The 26226-nt window shown below is 37.8% G+C and overlaps 2 protein-coding genes across 9 annotated transcripts in view; one reads left to right on the plus strand and one right to left on the minus strand.

Moving 5' to 3' along the window:
* The window catches only part of AP3S1 (adaptor related protein complex 3 subunit sigma 1), a 32554-nt gene extending 12837 nt beyond the window's left edge, over positions 1–19717 (minus strand). For 3 of the 8 annotated variants that reach the window (XM_074165924.1, XM_074165927.1, XM_074165926.1), the window contains exons 1-4: positions 19496–19622; positions 16112–16203; positions 13780–13891; positions 5915–5986 (exon numbers count right to left, since the gene is read on the minus strand). In XM_074165924.1, coding sequence (XP_074022025.1) covers positions 5915–5986; positions 13780–13891; positions 16112–16203; positions 19496–19564 — 345 coding nt within the window. In that variant the 5' untranslated portion in view covers positions 19565–19622. Of the gene's footprint in view, positions 1–5914; positions 5987–13779; positions 13892–16111; positions 16204–19495 lie in introns of all 8 variants that reach the window. The other 5 variants (XM_074165930.1, XM_074165925.1, XM_074165929.1 and 2 more) reach the window with 3 other exon arrangements.
* A 66-nt stretch (positions 19718–19783) lies between these two features.
* On the plus strand, positions 19784–25668 carry ATG12 (autophagy related 12). The gene is made up of 4 exons (XM_074166658.1): positions 19784–19970; positions 20136–20272; positions 22381–22443; positions 22818–25668. Exons 1-4 carry the CDS (start codon positions 19799–19801, stop codon positions 22875–22877), a joined length of 432 nt encoding a protein of 143 aa, XP_074022759.1. The 5' UTR covers positions 19784–19798; the 3' UTR covers positions 22878–25668.
* The last annotated feature ends 558 nt before the right edge of the window (positions 25669–26226 follow it).

The raw sequence follows: 26226 nt of genomic DNA on the forward strand, positions 1-26226 counted from the left end.
CAGTAAGGTCTCTTCTAATACTAGGGAAAACTGCTTTTTTAGAAGACTCTAGTGTCTGAATTTGTGAAAATATTGGCTGCCATTCTGAGAACTTCCTGCCCTTGTACTGGACCCCTGAAGCCTTCCCTTCCTCCTGAAGCCATAATGCTCACAGTGTCCCACATTTACTGTCCACTGCCAGGGGAGGGTAAATTTACATTAGATATTAGGAAGAAATTTTTGACTCTGAGGGCAGTGAGACACTGGATGAAGTTGCCCAGAAGCATTCAAGGCCAGGCTGAAGGGGCCTTTGAGCAACCTCGTGTAGTGGGAGGTGTCCCTGCTCATGGCAGGGTGGTTGGAACTAGATGATCTTTAAGGTCTCTTCCAACCCAAACCATTCTATGATTCTAAGGTTTTACATCAACCAACTTCATAAAAGCCAAGTTATAAAATTGCTCAGGAACACACTAACACTTACTACTTCTCAAGTGTAATAAATGCTTTAAAGAATAACTGTGGAAGGATCACAGGGGGTTAAACAGGTATCCAAACAAGTCTGCAAATGTTTTAGAAAAGAGTGACTAATATTAATGTTCTCTATCATCACTTGGACTGAAGGATATACAAGACATCACCAAACATATTACTTAATGAAACACACTTTCAACTATGAATTCAGAGCACATGCAGCAGCAGCTTTGCATGTGGTGTTTAAATACTGAAAGCATGAACAAATGCCAGTGTACCAGGTTAAGGTTTGGGGGGTTTGGTTGATTGGTTTTGGGTTGGGTTTTTTTTTCCAGCCTGGTAGAAGATGCAGAGATATTGCTCAATATATACAGTAAGAGGCCCAGTTGGTACCATCACCTTAAAACAGTAGTGGTGGTGCAACATCTCTACCATAAGTCCACATTATGTATGACAGTTCAGAGAAAAACCCATATGATATGACCTATCTGATGCTTTTATACAATATCAAGACAGACATAAATTCAAAAAGTGGACAAGCTTGAGCAGAATAACTAAATCACATGTCCTCCAGAGGTCTCTCCCAGCATAAATTATTCTATGATTCCAAGAACAAAGAAGCTGAACTGTTTTACTATTATATAAATTAAAAAGGTTAAAAAAAAAAGGCTTCTTGAGCAGATAGACCACTGATTGTGGTCTGTTGTAGCCCAACCACAGCAACAAAAGGCGGCAATAACTGCATGGTTCCAAGAGAAAGAATTTGATTTATGGGTTCAAAGAATGCATCTCACAAAGACATCAATTACCCTTGGTGCAAGATCTGAAAGAAGTCCTTAACTTGCCAGCAAGGTACAGATTAAGAAATAATTGACAAGGGAACACCGTTTGCAGAAGGCAAATTTCAGGCTTCTGGACAGTTGTAGCACTGATGCCATAATCGTACACAACATCAATATACTTGTATGACTAGCATTAATATATAGCCTCTGGCAGTTATTGCCATTATCTTTACTATGATGGATGCAGTGAAGAAGTGCAATGAATACAATTCTGAATACAGCTTCTCACACACACACACACAAAATGCTCATAATCGAGATGTGTATATGGAGATTTACCAATACTACAATAAAGAACTGCAAGAATTTTTTTTTCTTAAAGCACATTAGAGGAAGTCCTAGTATTCTACCTCAAAACATTAAGAAAATACCTTCCTTAATCTTTTTAGTTGTGAAGAAACTATTTCATTACTCTTGTGGTGTTTTAAAGACACTTCTTCTAAAGCCTCTTGTGGCTTTATTATCATTTTGCTCTCAGAAAGCCCCCTAGTAAGTATACAGTTCAAATTAAAGAATCATGAATTACTGCTGAGCAGTTGTATCTGTATATCATGTTCAGTGTTTCACATTACAGTAGATATTCATCATAAGATTTACCTTCCCATCATGCAAGTTGCTTTTAAAAACATGAAAATTGTATTTTCTACTTATGCTCAAGCATGCTTAAAAAAATTTATTAAGGCAGAGGCAAAACACACCTACTTCATTATTATCTGGTTTCAAAAATTCACCAATTGACACTTAAAATTATGCAAGAAATCTTAAGGGTACTATTTATTCTGTTATAAGTTCTCTGCTTCGAAATATGTCCAACTTAAAGATTCCTGAAACAGAGACTTTTGGCTGTTTCTTGCTATACGACTGTATTTCATAGCCCCTGTCAGATTTTCATTTGGTTAATATGTCTAATCACTTTTGTACCTATTTATAATATTCTTGGTATCTATGATAAAACACGACAATAGCATTCCATAATCTAATTATCAATCATGAAAAATACATTTTCTTTTTTTCAATCTTACTTCTCGAAATTTTATTTGATATGCCACTGTTCTTTATTTCTGAGAAACAAGGTTGTTCATTTTCTTCAGGCCCTTCAACACCTTTTTTTTTTAATACACCTATTTCTTCTCTGCCTCCAGTATCTTGAATATTTAACAGCTTCTTCCATGCAAGCTGTTCCATACCTTTGATCATGCTTCTTACCTTTCTCTGTATTTTTCTTCCTACTTTTTGTATACAATATGCAAGTCTAACATGCAATATTTAAAAATGTTTATCAAGCATGGATTGACACTGTAGTTTAACCATTATTTTTCTTGGCCCTTTTTTCTTCTAAAGTGGTGATTTTCTAAATAACAGAATAGAATTAACTATTACTTTTCTTTATTTTTCATTGCAAATACATATTAAATTAACAAATACACATTATTTTCTCTACTTTTTCTAATTAAAATTTTCACTAATTCTTTTCCTGAAGAAACAAAAAAGATTATGAAAGCAGTAAGTGGCAATGAAGTGCAAATCTGAATTTCAAAATAGTATTTAAGTGAAAGACAGAAGGCACAAGGAATACTCCTCTTACATTTATATTCTAAAAGCAATCAAACTGTTGAGAACATCAACTTTTCAAAATCTGAAATTGCCATTTTGTAATAATAATTTTGAGGGGTTTTTTTATAAAAATCGAGTGCTTCCTACTTCTATTCTATGTGCTGTCTAAAAGTATGCATACATACTTTAACAAATGTGGAAAAGCAATGCATCAAGAAAAAACTCTCCTGGGAAGATCTGGCAAACACATTTCCTTGTCTTCAAGCCTCAATGTGATTCTAGAGGGTCCACTGTTCTGGTCAGATGACAAACCCTTGGAAGAGATCATGATACTCCCAGGGACATTTCAACAGGTGCCAAAAACTTGTGGAAAAATAGAAGTATTTCCTTACATGTCTAATGTAGAGAATGTATTCTAGTGTTTTAGTTGATGCTTATGAGAGAGCTTTCTGTGATGTCTTTTCCATGAAAAAGCATTACACTCCTGGACTCATTGTAGGAATCAGAACAGGACTGAAATAAACCTCTGTCTCTGGAAAATATTTTGCTACTGCTATAGCAAGTTAGTTTGTTTGTTTTTAATACAGCTTTTCTGTAAAGGAGAAGCCCAGTTATGTCCTGTACAAACTGCACTCCCTGACACCCGAAGTCTTCAACTGCTACAGCACATAAAACCCACTATCCCATTCCCACTTATATTCCATTCTCCAAATGAATTTCTAGTATTATACCAATATTCTTCTTGAATAAGCATCTACGTTGGCTCCAGGTTACTACAAGTCATCACTGGGTCCTGTATAATGATGGCTGCTGGGTCCTGTATAATGATGGCTGCCTGATGAAGGTAAATGTTTCCTTACAGAGATGCCACCTAAAATGCTACTTAAAGAGGCAACAGCTGTTGAGATTACATAGTTTAACTCTTTTACATGCTACATCATTTTTTACAAGAAAAGTATTTCTTGTTTTTAGGCACTTCTGGCAAGAAGACTGGAAGAAAGTTATCTCACACAACTCCATCAAGAACTGAAGACACAGACCAACTCTCCTCCAAATCAATTAGTCAATCCTCACTTTTCCCAACACCGGACCACTCAAAATAAAAATATTTGGAATGTTCCATCCACCGCAAACAGCTTCCACATGGAAGTATCCACTATAACTAAAATTCTATCCAGACCAAACATCCAGCACCAGTTGCTGTTTTTCCCTAGTGCACACTTGAAATCTATTAACAAGCCAGACCTCAAATACCTGACAAGAGAAAGTTAATGTCTTTTAACTCAGAAGACTCAATGTGTCTTGCTTCTTGACAAGGTGACCTTACCAGCAGTTTAAAGAGAATTTAATGCTGTAATTTCATTCTCGCAGATACATTTTACAGTGTTTTTTCTTACAGATCTACAAGAATACTAATGAACTTAAACTGTACCAAATCAAATGTTTTGATCCTACGTGACGGTATAAAGTCTTACAAACCAAATACACTGGAGAAAAAAAAAAGAATGGAGATGACATCAGGCTAGTCACAACTGCAAAACTAATGCTGTTGTACTGCTGATAGTAGCCTGGCATTACTACAGGAGTTCAGTTTTCTGTATTGTATTCTTTTGTTGACTTGCGCTCAAGTTCAAAATCACTGCACTTGTAAATGCCATGTTCAAAAATTTTTTAACTCAAAGTTTCACTGATCTTTTATTTTGGAAATGGGTTACTTTTTGCTAAAATATCTAATTAGTATTTAGGATTCACATTTTCCTCAGAGTTGAAAATTCTAGCCTAAACATTTAATGGGGGTCTCATGCAGTTTTTTAGTAAATCAAATGAACCATCTTAATTCTAGCTTCCCTTTGACAAATAGTTTTCAAAAACAAAGTAGCATCTCATATCCGATACAAACCAAAATATTCTTCAAAAAATTACACATTTTGAAGCATCAAACTTATCTACATTTTATTAGAAAGATCGCAGAGCAACAGCTTGGACTGCATAGAAGCTGAAGTATTCTGCAGCTAAAGGTAAAGATCAAACTCCTTGTCACAAAACGATTGCAGTATTTGGGTTCTTTAAGCTCAGAAGCCAATACATAAACCACTCATAAATTCCTTTATACTTTAATCTGCCATTTTGGAAATAGACAGTGTGTTCCAGCCAGGCTAGAAATCCTAATGACTTGTCATGAGCAAGGTATCACTTCAAACATCTACTAAGGTCATTTTCATTTCACTGTCTGGTCAAGGTACAAGTGTTTCTTCCAAAAGAACTTCCTGATTTTTAAACAAATTGAGTCAATTCCAAATGGTTATTTCAGATACTTGTTATTATACTTAGTCCACTTTCAGTGATTTTTATCTTATTGTCCTTTCATATCTTTTGCTATTGATGCAGAAAAACATTCACAGATGGGGAATGGTGACTGCACAGAAAGCAACAGAAGGCACAAAATACAACTGAGGAGTAAATTCTGTATATTCATTTCTCAGCATTTTAGGTATTACATCAAGTTGTGCCAATGTCCTTTTAAATGAAATATTACTATAATAATAGCATTTCTCAAAACTAGATTAATAAATAAAACACTTATGCCTGATAGCTAGGAATATCCAAGTAAGATTGTTTCTAAATGTGTGAAAAAAGACATAACCTTTTTGAGATTTAGAAGAGAAAGATCTGCACAGCATTTAAATTACAAAATCATAGCATTTGAAAGGTAACAACCAGCCCCAACTGGAAAACCCCATAACAGTTTCAGTTCTGAGTGATATTACACCTAACCATAAACAAAATAGAACAAATTATTTCTTGAAACTAAGTACTACTCTGAAAATATTCACGTCTCCAATTTGACAATTATATGTGCAAGACACTACACACATCTCACACGTTATTTTATTTTTCCTCAGAAAGATGTTCCACCATAGTTTTCAAGTCTTAAAAATAATATGTTGATAGAAACTGTCCAGATTTCTCTAACAATAAAAGTAGAATCACTGCAGAGTTTAATATCAAGTATCAGTTGAACCAAACGTTTTACTTGACAAGAAATATTACAGAATTCATCACAGTACCTTGTCTACATGGAAAATTAAATCCAGTTCACAGACGTTTTCAAAACATTTGTCTAGTGTTTCCACAAATACCTGCAAAGAGGAAAAAAAACCCCAGATGTCAAGCTTTAACAGAAACTCAATAGTTCCATTAGGTGTGAAGTTTAACAAAAGCAAATAGAGAAAATAAACACTAGGCAGATTTTAAGTCAATAAAAGCATCTATAGAAATTATGTGGTTAACATTATTATGCCAACAGTATGTTATTTGTAGAGGGCAAAACTATATGCACAAGTCATTTTATGCTCTAACCCTGCTAAAAGTCACACGGCACGCAGTTTTAAACAACAGTTGTATCTTAGGAAAAAAAAAAATCATCTATGCTACAATTTTCTCAGCTGTGATTCAAAGTGTTCCTTCCCATTTCATTAGAACTCAAGCAACAAACAGCTAGTTTTTTATTCTTATTAATTGTAACAATTACTACATTGCAGGCATCTGGCAGTTAACCAGACTACTGTTAACTTTGCCATACAAAGGCACGTGTGCAATGCAAACTGTCAGCATCATGCAAGTTTGTCAGCATTATGGCTTCCAGCAACAGTACAACAGCTTTCAACTCATTTAGACCTGTTGAATTCAGGATGGACCAAGGAAAAAGGTAGCTGTCTCAATATCCCACCTGCTGATTCTGTCAGGCTTACCACCACGTAAATTTAGAAAAGTCTAGCAGCTTGTACCAAGGCAGCTCCTCCATGAATCTAGAATGTAAGCGCACAAAGCAGAAAAACCCAACCAACTGCTGAAGTCCAGCCACTGATGATTTCTGCTGAATATGGACTGTACATTAGCCTGCTCTGGCTACTGCTGTAACAGATTCCTTGGTATTCAAGTTAGCCAGTTTTGGTACACTAAGGGCATGCCAGCCCCCAGTTAGGCCAGACAATGAAAAGATGACTGTACTTGCACTCCCAAAGCTCCTGAATGACAATCACCATGTGCTTGTGGCAAGTGCTGACAAAGACTCCAGTCTTGGAAAAGCACAAGCACAGTGCCCTTTATGCAAGGGATAACTCCTACTGACTTTGATGAGATGTGTCAAGACCTCTAAGTTAAACATACGCTTAAGTTCGAGAGCTTAGGGTCCTCAAAATTAAAAAGAATTTCTGTAAGAATTTACAGATCATTTACTAATGACTAGTAAATAAGTTGAAGCTTGTGGGAAATTCTAATCTCAGTTTTATATGTTTCAAGGCCGTTTTGTCAAATATGCACTTAATATTGTCAGTATATGTAATTTTTTTTTTTTTCCACTTCAAACTCAAACCCTAAAGCACAAATATGGAAGAAGTTAAACACCTGGTTTTGATTCTCTCTCTTTTCAACATGGTTTATTCATCCCATCTTAGTTTTTGAGAGGTACCAGATTTCAAAATGCCTAGGCACAGAGCAATAGTAATGAGAAATCATGTTCTGATGACAAAAATTAAGTGGATAAAAGGCCTGCTTCTATAGATACATATTTATGTCTACAGAGCCAGTGAAACAGGTCTACTTGACATTAGCCATTTCCAGTTGTCTACTTTGCATATCAAGAAAGATTACTCTTATGTCTGAATCCCCGTTCTCAGATCCTGCGAACACTATAGAACAGAAGGGGATCATACTCTACTGTTGCTACTACTATTACTATCAGTCACCATTTTAAAGCCAAACTACATCTAACTGATGTTCCATGCATTTAGAACAAGGATCATTCTTCAACACCAAAGTTACTTAAACTAGGAACAGAGAGCATTTTCACAGGCAGACTCAAGACAGTACGGTTCAGTGACAACAGCTAAATAAGTAAATGAATACGCTTATGTTAAATTATACTGAAACTAGGCAAAGCAAATTTTTTTTTTTCTTCGAGTACTTGTTAATTTTTTGTGATAATAACAGCCTTCTATATAGAAGGGAGGCGAGTAAACAAAAAAACTTATATGTTAAGCAGAACAAACTACACAGTTCACAACTATGTGCAGCAAGACAAATGACCAAAGATGTTCTCTTACTTTCCTTGTACCTTAGGAGAATGCGGTTACAAGGACAGTGCTGTTGGATATTAGCTGCAGGAAGAAGATAGGAAATAGTGTGTAAAATGTAACCTTTATCCAAAGGTTTCAGTTATAAGCATTAACATTTTGACACTATTTTTGAAAGAAAAGAAAATATTCCTCATATACATCACCATGTTTGCACATGAATTCACGTACTGACCTTGACAACCAACTAGTTTCTTGGAGGACAAAGGAACATGTTAAAAACAAACACAAGTCTAATATCCTCAGAAAGGCCCCCATAGATATGTGTATTTAGTAACGACGTACACCCACACATGCACAACACAAAAGTTTTATTTTTGTGTCCTTCTTCCACATAGCAACACTTGGTTCATAGTTACAATGGTTACTTTTAAACCTTTATCCATTATATAGTGACAACAATATACACTGAATGAACCCACAGATCTCTCCCTGCAACAGATGACCAGTAAGGCATACAAATATATTTTAATCTAAGGGAAATCAGCTGGCACTGGTATTCTTCAGAGAGATTTTTCACTGGCTAAGGATTTCTCATGGAGACTTTCTCAATTTTCCACTCACAACACAGAGTTCACTCACAGTAATACCAGCACTGTGACAAGGTACGTATCTGTTACAAATAACTGGTCTTTAAAAGCATTAGTCTACAAGGTAAACTAGATTTTCTACACTAACATTCCTTGACCTATTTTAAGACAACTTCAAATAATCAATGTGGTAAATAAAACTAGAGCCGCTTTCATCATAATTTTAGTTGAGAGCCTAAGGAATTGCACACTATGGAAAGCAGCGCTTAAATTCTAAGCACTTCAGTAATTACTTCAGATGCTGCAGACTGGTAGATCAAAATAACCAGAAGAGAAAACACATCAATTGTTTCAGGACACACAAACCACACATCAGTTGAAATGCACCTTGTGACATTATTGGAAAAGAAATATAAATAAATGAGTCAAATTGCAGAAAAATAAGGATGCATGTCCAATGAGTTACTAGCTCCCCCTTGTGCTTAATTTTTGAAATCATAATCTTTCCCCAGTCAAAGAAAAACCCTTGCACACCTCCACACAAGTAAACAGCAAAAAGAAAAAAAAAAAAAAAAAAAAAAAAAAGGAAAACCCCACACCTTTATTTTGTAACAAATACGGTTTAATAAAGCCAGATACACAACTGGAGAGTAAAGTATATGAATCAAAATACCATATGGTTATCGGATATAAACAAGCCAGGAGCTCCCTACCCTCAGTAATACAGCAAAACATAAAACACCACCTTTACCATAAAGGGCTCGTTTTTTGATTAGACAAATAAGACAAAGGACTAGAACATACATTAATAGTGGGAAGATAACAAGGCTAGCAGAAAAATCAGAACACGTAATCAATTAAATGCATCCGATGCTAGATAATGTCAAATACTAACAAAAGCAGGTACAAAAAGTAAAAACAACAGGAGTAACTCATATCAAGAATATCCCAACCTTCTTCTAGGCTAAACAGCAATGGCAAACCTTAAGACAGAATTAATTCAATCTGCCCGTGGAGAGCCCTCTCCTTCACTGCTTTTGACTGTTCAAACGCTACTTGAGACTCCAACTAGAACATAATAGTCTCCATACAGTTCTCCATACACAAGACCAGTTTCTCTTCTGCTTTAAGAGCCTTAATAAGTCATCATTCATGTATCATTGCAAGCATATGAAATCAACTACATTGTTTCCCCAGCCTTTCTAATTCATAAATCCTTGGCGCAACTGCTGCATTTTCCCCACAGTTGCACTGACTTCCCAGTTTTCTTTCAATATTTTTTTTTTTAAACTAGTCATAGCTTATACAAGAATGCCAAGATTACCATGTAAGGGAAAGACTGTACAAGTCCTGCTGATTAGTCAAAACAGAAGTGTGTTAGGTCTTTCAAGTAGACCTGCCAATAGACTTAATGCATTACCAATAAGGCTTTTTAGATCAAAATGTTCTTTCTCTTCTTTATTCTTCTTTATTCCTGCCCTTTACTTTCCACCCAACTCTAAAACTAACAGTGTTAACTTAGAATTATTCAGGTATTTTTTCTGCCAAAATAGGTATCCAAATCTTATGCCTCTCCTTTTTTTATTTAATTAGCATAAAGGCATCTCTGGTCAGGATGATTTATCTTTAAGAACTGAGAAAAACATCCTTCATTGACTGCACTGCATTTCCCATATGCATCTTACTGAAGAACATTATTTTGCAATGCTATATACAACATTTCACGGAAGATTGACCTCACAGATTTAGCTTCTTACTGAGTCAATATGTCTTAGAAGCACAGCAATGGGCTAAAATCCTCAAAAATGCTTAGAATGCTTAGAGTTGAATGGGCTTTTATGTCCATAAGATAGTTAGGTAACACTATAAATGTCACTAAATTTTCCCTCACGGCAGTCTATCACTACTTCTATTTTCTTATGTACTCTATTTCCATGCACTATAACCTTACACTTCACAAGCTAATAAGAAGAGTTGAAAATAGCTAGAACTCATGACATAATTTACACTGAATCCAAATTGACTGCAAAACCTACCAAGCACAGAACAGATACTGACCTATCTCCCAAAACCAGTAACAGAACCTTGTATTTGTGAAAAAAACAAAAACAAACAAAAAAAAAACCAAACAAACAAAAAAAGCCACCAAAACAACCACCACACAAAGAAAATTGACAAAAATTAGAAGTATGCATTTGCCTGAGCTGTTCCAACACATCTAGTTGGAGCACAGTATAAAATCTGAAGGAGAGTCTATGATTTGTAGCATTAAGCCTGAGCCAATAAGACTTACCTGTGAAATAGCTCTGACCTAATGGCTTGAATGTGTAAGTGGCCTTCACAGAAGCTTATCTTAAGTATTACAACAAAACCTTTATGCTGAAAAGAACTGCAGACTGCCACATGTAATCTAATGTACTATAGATTTACTCTGTTTACAAGACAGAAAACTCTTAAGTGCCAGACTGAGTTCTGGGTTCGTTTCACCAGTTTATTTTCATGAGATCATAAAGATGATTATTTAAACAATTCAGTGTATGTATGATTAATAACGAACTCCAGATGACTTACTCTTACCTGTGCTATGGTAAACAAAGATGTACGAAAATGGTTCAGCACTTCTCAACAAAAAAATGACAAAGTTTATTTGCCTGAGTTGATGTGTATATGTTGCCAGTCTGCATTGCAGGCGAGTTTGACATGTAATAATAAACATTCTGAGGGCACTTTTCCAATGTAAGATACATTTAATTCTGATTACTGTTGCTAAGAGGATTAAATAGATCCTTTTTGTGAGCCAGACTGGAAATTAAAAATGTTTAATTAATCTCTGTATGCTTTCTCCTATAATTAAATGGTTGAATTACAATGATCTAGAGAAATGGGAGTACTAAAAAAGCTGCAGGTACTGTGGTGAGACTCTATTTATAAACAAAATCATACAGGTCAGAAAAAAGTAAAGTATTTCTATAAATAGAAATAGTATTTCTGTTATTTCTGCTTCCCTCCTGTAATTATACTGGCATGTAATTAAACACTGGGGCGTAATGGAAAAGATGTGAAATAAAAAAAAACTGAGAGACTGAAATCCATCAAAGTACTTCTGGCACAAGAAGCAATACAATTTAGAGGAAAGTTTAAGATCTCCCTAATTCAGAGAGTTTGAGGGCTATGCAAATATAGGTGGTAGTAGAAACTTCAAGCAATTTGCTTCAACACCTTCAAGTAAAATTTAGGTTACACTGTGTAATTGGAAATAATCAAGGCTACTGATGTGACATTTTTAGTATACCAAAATGAAAAAAATCTTAGTTGAATTGAATAGTGGCCCTGCAAAATATAACAGATCAATCTGATTGACCTAGATAATCTTTCCTATTCTTATTATCTAATTAAACATAAGACACTTATAATACCCACTTTATTTGAAAAACACCCCTAAGTCACATGAAACTTTAACATGCTTCTTTTCTCAGTTCATAAATATTTTAGCACTTCCAAGTAAGACGACACATTAAGCAACAAGCAGCTCCGTCCAATGAACTGTTAAGAACAGGTAAGGCCATTGTGTACCACAGTCAGCAACTTGCACTGTTCAGCTATTGCAGAATGTTTCTATGACCAAAGATGATATAAGAATCTAGAAACGGAGTTCCCTTCCCTGCTACCCAGACAGCCACTCAGAAAGACAATTTGGATCTACTGTCCAGAAGAGTATTAAACACTGAAGAGATGTTCTGAACACTAAGAGGTGACTATGAGAAGCTATTTAGCTCCAAAAAAGGTCTGCAGGGGACGGCGAGGCCTTTAGGGCTCACAGTGCTTTCTGTAGTGAAATAATCAATAGATACAGGCCTATGACTCAGGATACCACAGATTTTACTTATGTAATAAATCATTTCTCTTGATGTGCAAGCTTTTGAAAGGCTTAATGGTAAAAGAATCATGCATATATATATCCGAGACCCACTTTATGTAATAACATACATCACTACATGGTATGAAACTTTTTTGCCACATCTGACTGCACTAATAATCATGAGTGAAATTGTTTATGTGCAAATTTTAAGTTGAAAAACCATCGGTGTAATCAGAGTTCTCTTGATATAAGTGTTCATATTACCAGACATGATTTTTGTTGCTGAGTTGATACAGACATATTCAACAGGTTAAATCATATATGCTGTATTGGGAGCCTTGAAGAAGACATTGTATTCAAGGAGTTATCTTGAACAGGCCATGTCTGCTCTACTGGGCTCGAGAAGCCTTTATCTTATCAATGTAATCTATAACTTATGTCTTTAGGAAATGTAACCTAGGTGGATGAAGGAGTGGAATGTATTGATCCTGACCAAAAGACCATTGCATGTTTAGGAGTTAATGATCCACATTACATTTGACCTGAGTAGGAACAGGCCTGTGCTGTGCTGCACAAACTCCCTGGCTGAAGGATGAACTCAGCCAGCTCACCATAACAGAGGAGCCTGCAGGCTCCTTCAGTACCAATCACCACTTGGTACTGGTGATTAAGCCACCTACATGGCCTTGCCTGTACCTCAAAGTGCAGCAAGAAGTTCTCCTGAGAACATTCTTTAGGAATAGAACTGTTTTCTTGTGAGGAAATTATATATTAGCTTAAAGGTCAAAAATGGGAGAGCTTTTCTCTGTGGACATAATGTGTTCTGCACAGTGCATTGCGGGAAAATACACCTGGGCTCCATTGGATGCTGCATGAACACAGAATGCCCAGCATCTGAAGGAGTGTAAGATTTTTACATTCCTCTTATTCTTGTTTGTTAAGCAGTTATCTTATTAAGCCTTTTTTTTTTGTCAAGCCTTTCTTTTTGAGATCCAGAAAGAACCTGTACCACCTCTCCCCATCCACCCCCTCTGGTGGCGAACACGTGCCTAGGGGCAGCTTTTGCACTCATTTCCTAAAGTATATCTGAGCAAAAGCTCATAAGCCACAAGAAAAGTTTCATCCAAAGATGTTTTGGATATGTTAATCCATTGTATATTTGTAATGAATAAATATACATATATATATATATATCTCTTTCTCATCAACTTGGGAAACAACTTTTTCAGAGTCCAGAAAACTGCAAACAATCTAAAAGTAATTCTCAGTACTTTGGGTGTGTTCACAGTACGAAAGCCACCTTCACTTCCAAATATTACAGAAAAAGACACAGCTAAATATTGAACTTGTAAGATACTCAGAAGTATAATTTCACTTATTAAAAAAAAAATGCAGCAAAAAAAACTTACTTGTATGAGGTCTAAAATGCCAAGCTCGCTTTCTGAAGAATCAACACAGAAGACAAAATACAAGGTAGCATAGTGTCGGTAAATTAGTTTGTTATCAGATCCACCTATTAATCTAAAAAGGAAAAACAGGAAAGCTTAGTTAGCATCTCAGGATAAGCTGAGCAAACCCTCGCAGTTATTTCAGTTAATAGGAGACCTAGTGTTAATGGCTGGCTGGAGCTTTCCCAAATGCAACTATATAACAACTTTTATTTTGTGATAAAATTAGATGGAGAATACTAAGTACTAAACCAAGTTACATTTACCACACAGGCACAGTTATTGTTATCCATATGGATAATAATTACATCAACATATGCAACTTTTTATTAGTATCAATTCAAACAGATCATGCAGCTTCATCAAAAAATAGGTATTAAATGTACTTCCATTACACATTAGTGTACATGCTGTACAGGGATTAATCTGCTTTACAGATTAACAGAGAGTATGGCTGTGAATCCTTCCCTGCCCTTCTCAGAGGAGTATCAACAGAAAAAGAAAGCTATAATGCAGAGTGGCATTTGGATTATGGGAAAAGCCTTAAATCGGGTTTATGGTCCACTTAGTAACCATGTAACACTCTTGTGCTACAAAATGTTTCATACCTTGAGAAATAAGATTGTACTACAACCAATAGCTTGTGATGCAATGTTAAAGTCACAGAAGCAATTACATTTTTATGCACTCACTAATCATCAAGTTACTGAACAAGAAAGAGGTCAAAACAGGTATTTCCTTCCACTCTTCTGTTATAGCCTTTGCAAAGAAAGTACAGAAATCATAAAAAGAGATGTTCTTGGATCACCAATCTTTGCTGCGAGCAGCAGGAGGCCCACTCAAATAGAAATGAAAATATTTTGTAGCCTGAAACTACACGGCTACAAACATCATAATTCTCCCTTTATTCTGTACCAGAACTGAATCACCTTTTTGGTGTATCATAATTTATCCCTTTAGTTTCTGCCTTTAATATAGGGAAAGTATACATTGATAAATAAAAAAAATGAGAAAACGTTTAGGTCACTTTTGCTTAAGCACATTGCTTTGCATTGATGCTTGGGTGGGGGGAGGAAGAACTCTTTGTTCCTCAAGAGCAGGAACAACGTTTAAGAAATATCAGACAAAAATATTACAAACGAATGTGAAAGTGGAAAGAAATGGCAATTAAACTTTCCTCTTTTGTGCTTTATTTACCCAATTCTTTCAAATACTTTAGTACCCTGAGTTAGTATATATAAACTGTTGAGGCCTTTGGTTAAACTGCAACCTATAAAGTGATCCCTGTCCTGAAAAAAAAAAAAAAAACTGAAAAAAAATATATTGAAATGGTAATTAATTGAGCAGTAGGAGGAAAGCCAGAATTATGTCCCCTGTTTTAGTTTCTTTTTGTTGCACAGCTGTGATTTTTTTAAAAGGCTCTAAATGGCTTCTGTCTTTGACTTACACAATTCAAGCCAGCATGCTTCCAGCTTGAAATCATCTGCAAGAACCTAACAGAATCACCAGTTGAGTAGCTGGAAGAGAACTATTTTAGTTTAAAAAATAATAAAATAAAAAAAACAGGAATCATCTTGATCGGGAAAAAGACATCATAGCTGACAAAATACAGAGAAGCATTTAACTGACTCTGCACACAGAAAATTAAGGCATTAACATACTAACTTTCAGTAATCAGAAATTTCCACAATTACAGTATTTAATGGACTGTGACAATACCTATACTGGAGATCATGAGCTTTCTCCACCAATTATGATCCCTTTTCCTAGAAGGTGGCTTTGTAACTATTTACTCTTGATGACTAATATCACAAAACAAAACACTTTTCCATTTCAGAATTTCTTCTCTTCAACTAAAGCAAGACCACATTAAAAAGAAGCAACCAAGATGATTCAAGAAAGAATCTAGAGACAGAAGACATTAAGTCTGGCTTTCCTCCTACCTTGCTCTACCTATATTAATTAAATATCTTGGTTGAAGCTGCAATAGTTAGCACATTTAAAACCTACTTTTTTTCTTCCTAGCTTATACAGCAAGTCTGAACCCTGGCAAAAAGGCAAAAGGAATCCTACCATCAGGGGCTGTACACTCAAACGTTAGAAGCTCAAGCCAAAGCAAATATTTCAATATTTTCAATGGGTATGGCAAATGCCAATGCCTTTTCAATTGAGGCCAGAAATCTTTAGCTTGATTATAAAGAAACTGGTTACATACAATCTGCCTGTTTCTTCCCCATTTGTGTTTGAAACAATTATAGCAGTAGATATTACTTATTTCAAACTTGATACTTACAATCCTCCTTCTAGGAAATTACAGACATTTTCATCACGTTTTGATACTAAATGGAAAGTTTCTCGGATAATTTGTTGCTGCGTATCTTCACTCTATGAAAGAAAACATATTTTGCTATCAAGTTAAAATGGATTAATTAACAATACACAGCACACACAACTAAGAAATAGAACACAAAGTATATCAGCACACAAACTACTTCAGAAGCCTTAAATCTGCCAGTTAACAAGCAGCATATCGTTTGCGTCATTTCAACACAAAAAGACATTTTTACAAGTTAAGTTGCAGAAGAATACATTACTGAGAAAGAACTGTGAAAAAAAGTGACTGGTTTTAAGAAACTGCTAAAAAAAAAAAAAACCACATCAAAAAATAGTTTCTTCAAGTAAACAGAAAATCTTCTCAAGTATTCTGAATTTTTTGTATTTCCACTGTAGCCTGAACAGCTACAGACATGCTTTGAAATGACTTTCACCCATGAACAGGGCAGGGAAACAGTCTCAAAATCTTGAAGGGAGTGGGGAAGCTAGAAATCCCACAATACATAATTCTTTCAGAAATAGTTTAAAATGCAACAGCATCATGAGCAACAGCTTCTCCTAAGCCATTAGATTTCCTTCTAGCAGATCAGAAACATCACTTCCGAGTTTGAATTTGCCTGACTCTTCTGGAGTCCCCACTGTGACTCCATCATTCCTGCACACTTACTTTTGCTACCCATCTGTAAGAGCAGCATTTTTAACAAGCCTGTTCTTTCATAATAAGGAAAATATAGATACAATTCCTAAAATCCTGCATTTGTTTTACTGCACAGAACCCTAAAGTTATCAAGCATAGATAGCCCCCATCCCTGCCCAAGCATGTAAGTCCGCATTTTAAATCGTTATATGAACTAACACTCTAAGCAAAACTGGTATGTATCTTAAAAGCATTTTCAGCTAGAACCCTGCATGACTGCTAAGCAAAGCAAGCCTGGCATTGGTGTGGTTCATATTCATCACTTTAAATTCATACGTCATTTTACAGAAAACCTCTAGGATCCACAAAGACATCAGCAAATGGCTCCAGCAGAAGTAAGTTGTTCCATAAAATGCAGAACAAGAAAATGCAGGTTCCTTTGGTTCTATAGTTTGTGTTCCTTAAACTGTGCCTGCCTTACCCTGCTGCAGTTATGTCAGTTTTTTCCGTCACATGTTCCATGGTAGTAGGAAAGAGACAATGTGTCTTTTCTCCTTAAGAAATTGAGATACCGAGTATTTAAAACAACTTTTGTTTTCAGAATCTGGCCCTATTCACGAAGTTGTTCAGAAACTTATTTTTAACTTCGAAATTATGGCCACAAGTCTATATTCTGAAACACAAAACCAGGTTACATATATCTTCCTATTTAATTGCCATGAATTATTATTTTTCTACCCAATTGCAAAAGATTATTAACCTCATTTTATGCAGTAGAAAATCTTCCCATTCTCATATATACCAGGGAAAAAACATTACACACATTTTACAAGTTTTGGTACAATGAAGCAAATACCTCTTTCACAGATCTGACCAAATTAATTTCTCTAGAAAGCATGAGATGGTTCCAATTGTAGAAAAAAACCTGATATTTACCTCCAGTACTTGTTCAATTGATATAAAGCTATGGTTAAGTTTCAAAAAGTCCATAAATAAACCCATCTTATTGAAGTCACACACAAAAAGATAATCAAGACAATTGTATCTGTTTCTGTGGGTCATGAAGCTTTAGTGAAATCACCTAACCATGTAATTTCTTAGTCTCATTTGGTATTCACATTTTCAAAATTTCAAGGTGTTCTGTTTATACAAACATATTACCCTACTTTAAGCATTGAGGATTTGTTCTAATTCCAGTTATGATAGTAGTAAAGTAGAATGGAGTTGACAAGGAAAATCTGGTATCTTCCCGCCATTCTCTCCTCTCCTTGCTCTTCTTCTCCCTCCTAGGACTTTTGATTACTCAACAGTAACAGAACACACAAAAAGATAATTACATTTGAACGAAAAATGAGAATGGAAGTAAACTGTTTGACATTAATCCAAGTTTTGTATACCTTTCCAAAGTCTTTCATCTACCTATTTAATTGTTACCTCCACAGGCAGGAAAAAAACAAAAGGAAAAAATACCCACCAAACTTTTTTAATAAGTTACTGTAGCGCTGCAACAGAACAGAGTAGGGATGCACATTAAGGGGAATGCTTATCAGTATGTGTAGGTGAGAATATTCCATTTTAATCTTTAAATTAGAAACGGTAAACAAAAGACATCTGATTGGTAACCCCGAACTGGTAAGAAAAAAAAAAAAAAACAGGTTCACAAACACAGAATTTCCCAGTATTGCTTTTCTAAGGAGAAGGGATCAAATTTACTCATCCACAGCAGAGACCTGTATCAGTTGCATGCCTTTAATTGAAAGCCTGACAGTGCAAACTGAAGCGTCAGGGCCATCATTTCTGCTCTGAGATGTAGATTCATCCCATCCAATAAAGTTAAATATTACTTCCCTAATAGCCAAAATTGCAAGTAGCCAGAAATCCAAGTAAGTAATAACACTAATGAAAGAGAATATTTTGTTTACATAATTATGGGAAGCATCAGTTTTTCCCCTGTGCTTTAATGCACAAGGTCAGCCTAAGCAGAGCTTAGCCTACTCGCTAAGAAATACAGTACATGACCACAACAGTACCTCAAAATCTCTTATCCTTGAATTAAACCAACTGTTTCCATATTGTTTCTTAATTCCCTGTGGCTGCACTTTCTTTTCATTGATATCAAGTGCATGTGCTGCATTTTCAGAGCTGCCTTGCTACTTGCCTTCTCCCATGTAAAAGAATATACTATTCTACTTTGTAACGTTTCTTTTTCATGTCAACTGTATTTTTACAGTACTCTGAAAGTTTCCAAAGGAAAAGCCTCTGCTTATTGAACCTATCAGTCTCGCAAAACTCATCCTCCCAACTCTAACACCTCTGCCACAGCATGGAGACAAGCAGCCCTACATCAGAGAGCCTGAAAGCCAGGCTACAAAAGCGCTTCCATGAATAAGTTCAGAGAACCCAGTCTGCCGTTGAAGGAGACTCCCTTCCTTCACCTTCAGCCCCTACCAAAGGACAATTTCCAATGAAAAGAGCACTGTCCGAGAAAACAGCTTTTTTCCGAAATCCCATTTTCCTTGCTGACGGCTCTTACACGTCCTCAGCACCCCCCCATCTTCCCAACACCACAGCAGCAGGGGCGCCGGGGCGGGGCCGGGCCAGGCGAGCGGTTTCCCCTTACCCCCCCCCCAAAACCGCCGGTCCTGAGGAGACCCCCGCCGCCTCAGGAGGCCACTCCCCACCATCCCGTCCCCGGCTCGCCCGTACATAGCGCTGGTAGAACTTGGAGAGCCGCGGCTTGCCGTGGTTGTTGAAGATGAGGATGGCTTTGATCATGGTGGGACGGGAGGGCGGCGGCCGCCGGGCTCGCTGCCTTGCGCCCTCCTCTTCCTCTTCCTCCTCCCGCCCTTTCCCCCCGCCCCCGCTCTCGGGGCGGCGGCAGCCGGTCGCGCGCACCAGCCGGTCGCGGCGTGAACGGTCGCACCGCACGCACGTGACGCCCCCCTGCCCCGTCACCTGACGGGAAGGCGGTGTCCCGCGAGGGACGTCACTTCCGCTGGGGAAAGCAGCATGGCGGAAGCGGAGGAGCAGGCGCTGCCTGCATCGCCTCAGGGCGAGGGCCGGAGCGAGGGCGGGGAGGAGGCCCCGGAAGGTGGAGCGGCAGCGGGGGCTGCCGACCCGGCGCCCCCTGCGGCCGGGTCGCCGGGCACCGAAGAGCCCGCCGGTGACACGAAAAAGAAAAGTAATGGGGCGAGAAGTCATCGCCGGCGGGCGGGCGGGCTCGTGCGGTGACGGGCGGGCGCGTTGGCCAGTCGGCGGCGGGAGCGGGTGGCTCTGGCCAATGAGGCGGTGGGTAGGTGGGTGGGTGGGCGGCCGGCCGGCCCTAACGCATGCCCCTCCCCCGCAGTTGACATCCTGCTGAAGGCCGTGGGCGACACCCCTATCATGAAGACCAAGAAGTGGGCCGTGGAGCGGACCCGGACCATCCAAGGCCTCGTTGACTTCATCAAGAAGTTCCTCAAGCTGATGGCCTCCGAGCAGCTGGTAGGCGCAGGTGTACCTGGTGGCCCGCCTGGCCTGTCCAGACGTACCCTGCGGGAGGCCAGGAGGCAGCCATAACAGGGAGCTCTGCTCACCCTAGGTCCAGGCTGTCACACCTTGCTGGGAGATTCTTTGCATCTAGGCTATGGCTTTTAGCAGGAAACTTGGCATAGGAGCACTAGTAAAACTGTTCAAAGTTCACGTCTGTCATGGTTTAACCCCAGCCAGCAACTAGAACCATGCAGCTGGCTCACACCCCCTCTTCCCCCTTCACACCCTCTTCTCCTGCCTCACACCCACCCCACTCCCCAAGAAGGGTGGGGAGAAGAGGGAAGAAAGGAGGAAAAAGGGAGAGAAAAAAGCCTTGTGGGTGTAGATAAAGAGTTTAATCGAAACAATAACAGAAAAGGAAAAATAATAATGACATGGTTCACTTCCACTGTCTGGTGAACTGGCACCATCCTGAGCAGTGATTGCTGTCCCCCCCCAAGCCCTGTACATCTATGGTGTGGAATATTTCATTGATCATTCCATCCCTCTGTCTGTGCTTCTATAGGAAGCTGAAAAAAGGCCTTGAATGGTGCAAACATCACTTAGCAACAACTAAAACCATAGGTATTATTGACATTCCTTTCACAGCAGTCACTAGAGAGAAAACTCATTCTTTCCCAGCTGAAGCTTGGGCAACACTGCAGTGTAACGTTGAGATGAGCTGTAGTGGTGTGGTTTAAATGTGCTTGGGTGCTCAGCTCCAGCCTTTGGGCTTTTTGCAGTGTCTCGATTTCTTCTTGTCTGATGCTGATGTGCAGAGCTCTGTGTGTGTTGTCCAGTGATGCATTTCACGGAAAGGTTCATATGCACAGTGTAACTATAGAAGTCGGGTAGGCAGTAGGAATATTTGGGAAAAAGTCTAAAGGGTTTGGGGTTGGCTTTCTGAACAATAATGTCTGTTTCCTTCAGAACTTCTCAAACAGTTTAGTTACTGTTCTAGGAGTGATTTATCTTTTAAAATGGATAGCCTGGAAATGTTCACAGTTCGGCAGCACGTTACTGCCTTCACTATTCCTTCCTGGGAGGCCCAAGTGGACTTCTGATAACATTGGAAGAGCTGGAACAGAAACCAGAACCTAGTACAGAACCTAGAAGCCAGAAATTATTACAACCAAAAATATGGTTGTACTAATTTTGCGATTAGCAGTAAACTCTTAAATGAAACCTTGGAGTGCATGATTGTTAAGATGTAAAGTTAAAGCTAGACTCATTAAAACAGTCAAATGTGTAGCTAAAGTGTAGATCAAAGTGCTCTGCTCTTGGTCTGGAGGCTCTTATTTAAGCATATAGTCATAAACAGTTCCACCAGCCATCTCTTTCACTGGGAAATCGTGAAGGGTTTCTTTTTCCCAGGGCTAATATCTCAAAGAGGAGTAATAGGTCAGGTATTTACTGTTCATGGGTATTCTAACAGTTTAATTAACTAGCTGCCATCTCAGTGTCTCAGGAAAAAAAATACAGGAGCATGGAGTCGTCCAGTGTGATTTAAGCTTAAGGTTATACTTCACGAACAAAGCCATGGGAGTTTTATAACTCTTATTTGGAAATAGCACATAATACCCTACTTCACATTGCCATCTCACACTGCAGATCCCAAGGCCCTTTTTGATATTATGGACAGGCTGCTGTATGCATGTATATGTTTGGAGCAGGAAGTGAGAAAGATGACTTTAAAAAAGAACAAAAGAATTCTAATTTCATGGTTGCTGTTCTAATTGCACAAATTTGAAATAGCGGGAATAGTTTGAGTACTTGAAAGAAGAGCAAGAACTAAACCAGTGAGTTCACTTCGTGCTGCTGTAAGGGAGACTAATGGGTCAACTTGCAGGAGAAGGCAGTCAGCATGCTTGCTGTGGCTTGGCCAGTCAGAGGTGACTCCCAGAAGTCATGTTGCCCCTCCACACTGAAGTGAAAATACTACTTCGTGGCATTTTGGTGTGGACTGTAAAGATTATAAAATTAATGGTGAACAGAGGACAGATGTATCCAGCTCTGGCTGCAGAATATTTCTTCTATGTGATCTGTGGGAGATCTCCATCTTCTGTTTTCTTTTCTTGCAGTTCATATATGTAAACCAGTCTTTTGCTCCATCTCCAGACCAAGAAGTTGGGACCCTCTATGAGGTGACTTTCATCTTAAATATCCTTTGCAAATGTGCTTAGCAGAACTTAACAGTACACTTCTGGTACTTGAAATCTGTTACTGCCCCTAGCTATGCTGGCAATGCCTTGTATGTTAATATAATATGGTTGATACTCACAGATCTGTATGAACGTGATATAAAGAGACATGACTTCATACCGATCTCTGGAAATGTGTTCCTTTACATGCAGTATGTTGTCGTGCTTTCCATTATAATGGAGAGCTTTGTTATAAGTTACAGTATTCCATGACACAGTTATCTGGTGAGGGGCTTTTTTGTTTGTTTTCCTTCATGTATAAGCTAGCCCATGAATAATCTAACAGCTCTTGTTTTGTTTTCTGTTTTTTCTTGCAGTGTTTTGGAAGTGATGGCAAGCTTGTACTGCATTATTGTAAAACCCAGGCATGGGGATGAATTACAAGCAATACAATTGTTTAGGTGTTGTTTTCAAAAATGGAAAAGGGATTAACTTTCTTAAACTCAACTTGTAAACACACAGAAAGAAGGATTTTTTGCATTTCTGCTTATGACTGTACATTTATAAAAATGATGCAGATGAACAGCAAAAAAGAAGAGCTACCTAGGCTGTCTGATCATGTAGTTTTTCTTCTGACGTACATCTGAGGTACAGAAAAAAATCTGCATCTGCCATCTATAAAGTAGAGCCAGTTCTCTTGCTGCTGAGTTCTCAATTGCTGTATCTGAAGGGAAACTGTTTCAAAGTTGTCTGGAGGACTGGACAGCTCTGTCAGTCTGTATGCTGTACTGAAGAGAAAAGTTCCTTTTTATTAAAAGGGATGTTTATTGTACATGTAGCCTGGGATTCAGTCCACTTCTGACATGTTGTATGTCTGTTATGTGCGTTCTATTCTTTGTGAAGTCTTCATCTTGAACACACATTACTCATGTCATTTCAAGACAGTATTTTGATTTTTTTCTCACAATTAATATGTAGGTATTGGTATATAATCTAATTACTTCACTCTGTGCCTTCATCGTGTTTGTAATCTAAGTATCTCATTTATATGGCACAGCATAATGATAGGCCTCAGAAATACTTGCCTCCTGCCCAAATCGTGTAGTGATTTTTTGAAGGCTGAACACATCAGCAGTTGCCAAGGTGTTTCTTCTGGCACTGTTTAATGACTAGCATCATTAGTTGTATGATGCAACTAACTGTTGCATCTTCAGTTAATGAAGAAATAGACATGAGGTGCTAAAAACCTATTCTGTATTCTTTTGGCTGCTGTTATTTTCCTCTTTCATCAGCTGCATGTTCCATCAATAAAATAGAATGTGATTTATATCCTTTTACTAAGTGATAACTTAATGAGGATTTTTGTTTTTTCATCCTGGAGAGGACTTGGTGCCTTGACTTGGGTACAGACCTTTGCTTTTATTTATTGCAGGGTTTGGATGTGGGGGATGGTTTTTTTGTGGATTTACTTTAAATGTCTGTTGTAGAATCTTTTATGTTTGTTTAAGCTGTACTAAATTAAATGCTAGTGGTTTGCTTGCCGAGTGTTCTTACACTAGATGACAGTTTTTGTCTCTGAGGTAATCTAGTTCTTTAGCACATGCAGGCAAAACAGCCTGTTCTAGTTTAAAGCATGCTTGTACAATACTCTTGAGCAGTTCATTGCAGTTTCATGTATAGGTGGCTCTTATGTGGTCTCTGCAACCTGTGTATCAGATTGTTTCCACCTTTGGAGGACTTCTGGAGAACTAATACTCAGCTGAACTTACTGACGTTGCTGCAGTTTGCATGCAGCCTGCATATATATGGCACAGGAACACAGGCACATGCCCTGAATGCTTGTTACGCGAATAGCTCGATATGTTCTACCACTTTTTAAGTGGAAACCCTGGGTTCGTTGGATTAAGCTAACAAGGCAGAATTGGTTGTAAACTTAAAACACTTCAAATAATCCATACGTGTGCCTGCTCAGAACCCTGATCTCATGAATCTTTGTCTATTGAAGAGAACTATTGCAGAGGTAAGCACTCTCTTAAATTGCCTGCTCAGTTACTGTGAGGCCAGCATAACCTTGCACAGCCACTAGAGGGTACGCAAGGACAAAGGTATTTGCATAGTTTTTCCTAGTTTGTTTCCCCCCCCACCCCCAGCCTTTTTCGTAATATGTCCACTTGCTGGCCTTACAAATATAAGTAGTTTGTTCTCCTGTGTGGCAGTATGTTTACCTAAGATAAGCTACTAGTCTGCCTCTCTTTAAAGAATGTTCTATTGGTGCCTTTCACCTCATTTGATCCTAAATGAAACTACTGATATACTGCAAATGTGCTTTTCAGAAGTGATGCAAGAAGATTGGGTTTTGTGTGTGTGTTTTTTGAGGGGGTTGTGTTTTGTTCTGTTTTTTTCTTTAAAAAATAAAAACAAGTGAAAACCAACTCAGATCTCAAGGTGAAGGAGGACTGTAGGTTATTGTATCTTGCCAGCTAATAGTAGAAGGTTGTCCTTCTGTCATCTATAGATAATTTTTATCATCTGGAGTTGAAAAAAAAAAAAGGTTTTGCCTCTATCGCTTCAAAGGTAATAGTCCAGTAGCATAAAACCCACAATAGTGGTTTGGATTTACCATTTTGTGATTCTGTGATTGCTTTTATTCACGGCATGCATTTTTGAACTTGGATAACTTTCTCATGAGGATTTGAATTATTCATTTACTTAAGATTCAACTTTTTCCTTGAACAATGTTTATTTATTAAAATTTCTGCAGCATTTTTCTGCTCCTATTATTTCTCCAGTCCCAACTAATTATTTCTTGGCCCCTAGTTTACCAGTGCACAATGACTACTCACCTGATCCGGCTCTTGCTTTCTGTTTACTGAATGCTCTAAGTGGCCCCCTTTATTCTGTTTCTTTCCTTTTAATGACTGCCAGTTCCAATTCTGCTAATTCTCCCCTGTAGTGTCTGTACCTCTTTATGGAGAGACTTCTCCTTTTTGCCACTTTTCTCTGTAGTTTTCTATCTTCCCACATCAGGAAGGTAAGTCAGTGCTTGTTTATCTGTGGTAACTCCTTAATGACCATGGGCTCTCTCTGTCTGAAGGCTCGGTGTGACTGTTTGACAGAAACTTTTCCTTGTGCATGTTCTTAAATAAGTCTCAAATGTAAATGTGTCAAGTAGATAATGTGTAGAGTGAACAAATAAATGATTAGCAGCACGTTGCTTGCAGAATTTGCAAAAGGCATGTTAAATCTAATACTTTAAAAAGTGACAGTTACAGCATCTGAAATCATAGGTGATCCTGAAATGCTTTAAAATGTATGTACTTACCTCTTTAAAAAAGAGTAATTCCAGTGAACTGGAAACACCAGAAGTTTAAGTAGAACATGAAATATGTTCTCTGTATTCAGTGTGCTTTGGGCAAAAGTGTTGACTGTATAGTTTAAGTGACTTCAGTTGCAATAGTAGGAAGAAAAAGGATCTGAAAGTAAAGGTTGACCTTTTGGGCAAGTCTGTGAGAATGGTATAAAAATATAAATATGTAGACTTAGAAGAGTATTGTGTTCCGCTGCAAGATGCTACAGTACTGAGCAACAAAAATGTATAATATATTTTAATTCACTTGATTTGATGTAATTGAATTAACAGAATAGGCAAATCAGAAAACAAAAAAACAGTAAATAAACTAGTTTTTAAAGATGGAGAAATTAAGTACTGGAAACGAAAATTATGCTGATTTTATGAAATGCTTAGTTCATCACAACATCCTGATACTTAACTGAATTTTGCATAGC

This window comes from Numenius arquata, chromosome Z, assembly GCF_964106895.1.
Source record: "Numenius arquata chromosome Z, bNumArq3.hap1.1, whole genome shotgun sequence".
Taxonomy (NCBI): Eukaryota; Metazoa; Chordata; class Aves; order Charadriiformes; family Scolopacidae; genus Numenius; species Numenius arquata.

Bases quoted from the DNA above. Each gene is read 5' to 3' on its own strand.
- ATG12 (XM_074166658.1), top strand. From the start codon at position 19,799: ATGGCGGAAGCGGAGGAGCAGGCGCTGCCTGCATCGCCTCAGGGCGAG. The intron at 19,971-20,135 runs GTAATGGGGCGA...CCTCCCCCGCAG, and splicing joins CGGTGACACGAAAAAGAAAA to TTGACATCCTGCTGAAGGCC. The intron at 22,444-22,817 runs GTGACTTTCATC...TTTTTCTTGCAG, and splicing joins AAGTTGGGACCCTCTATGAG to TGTTTTGGAAGTGATGGCAA.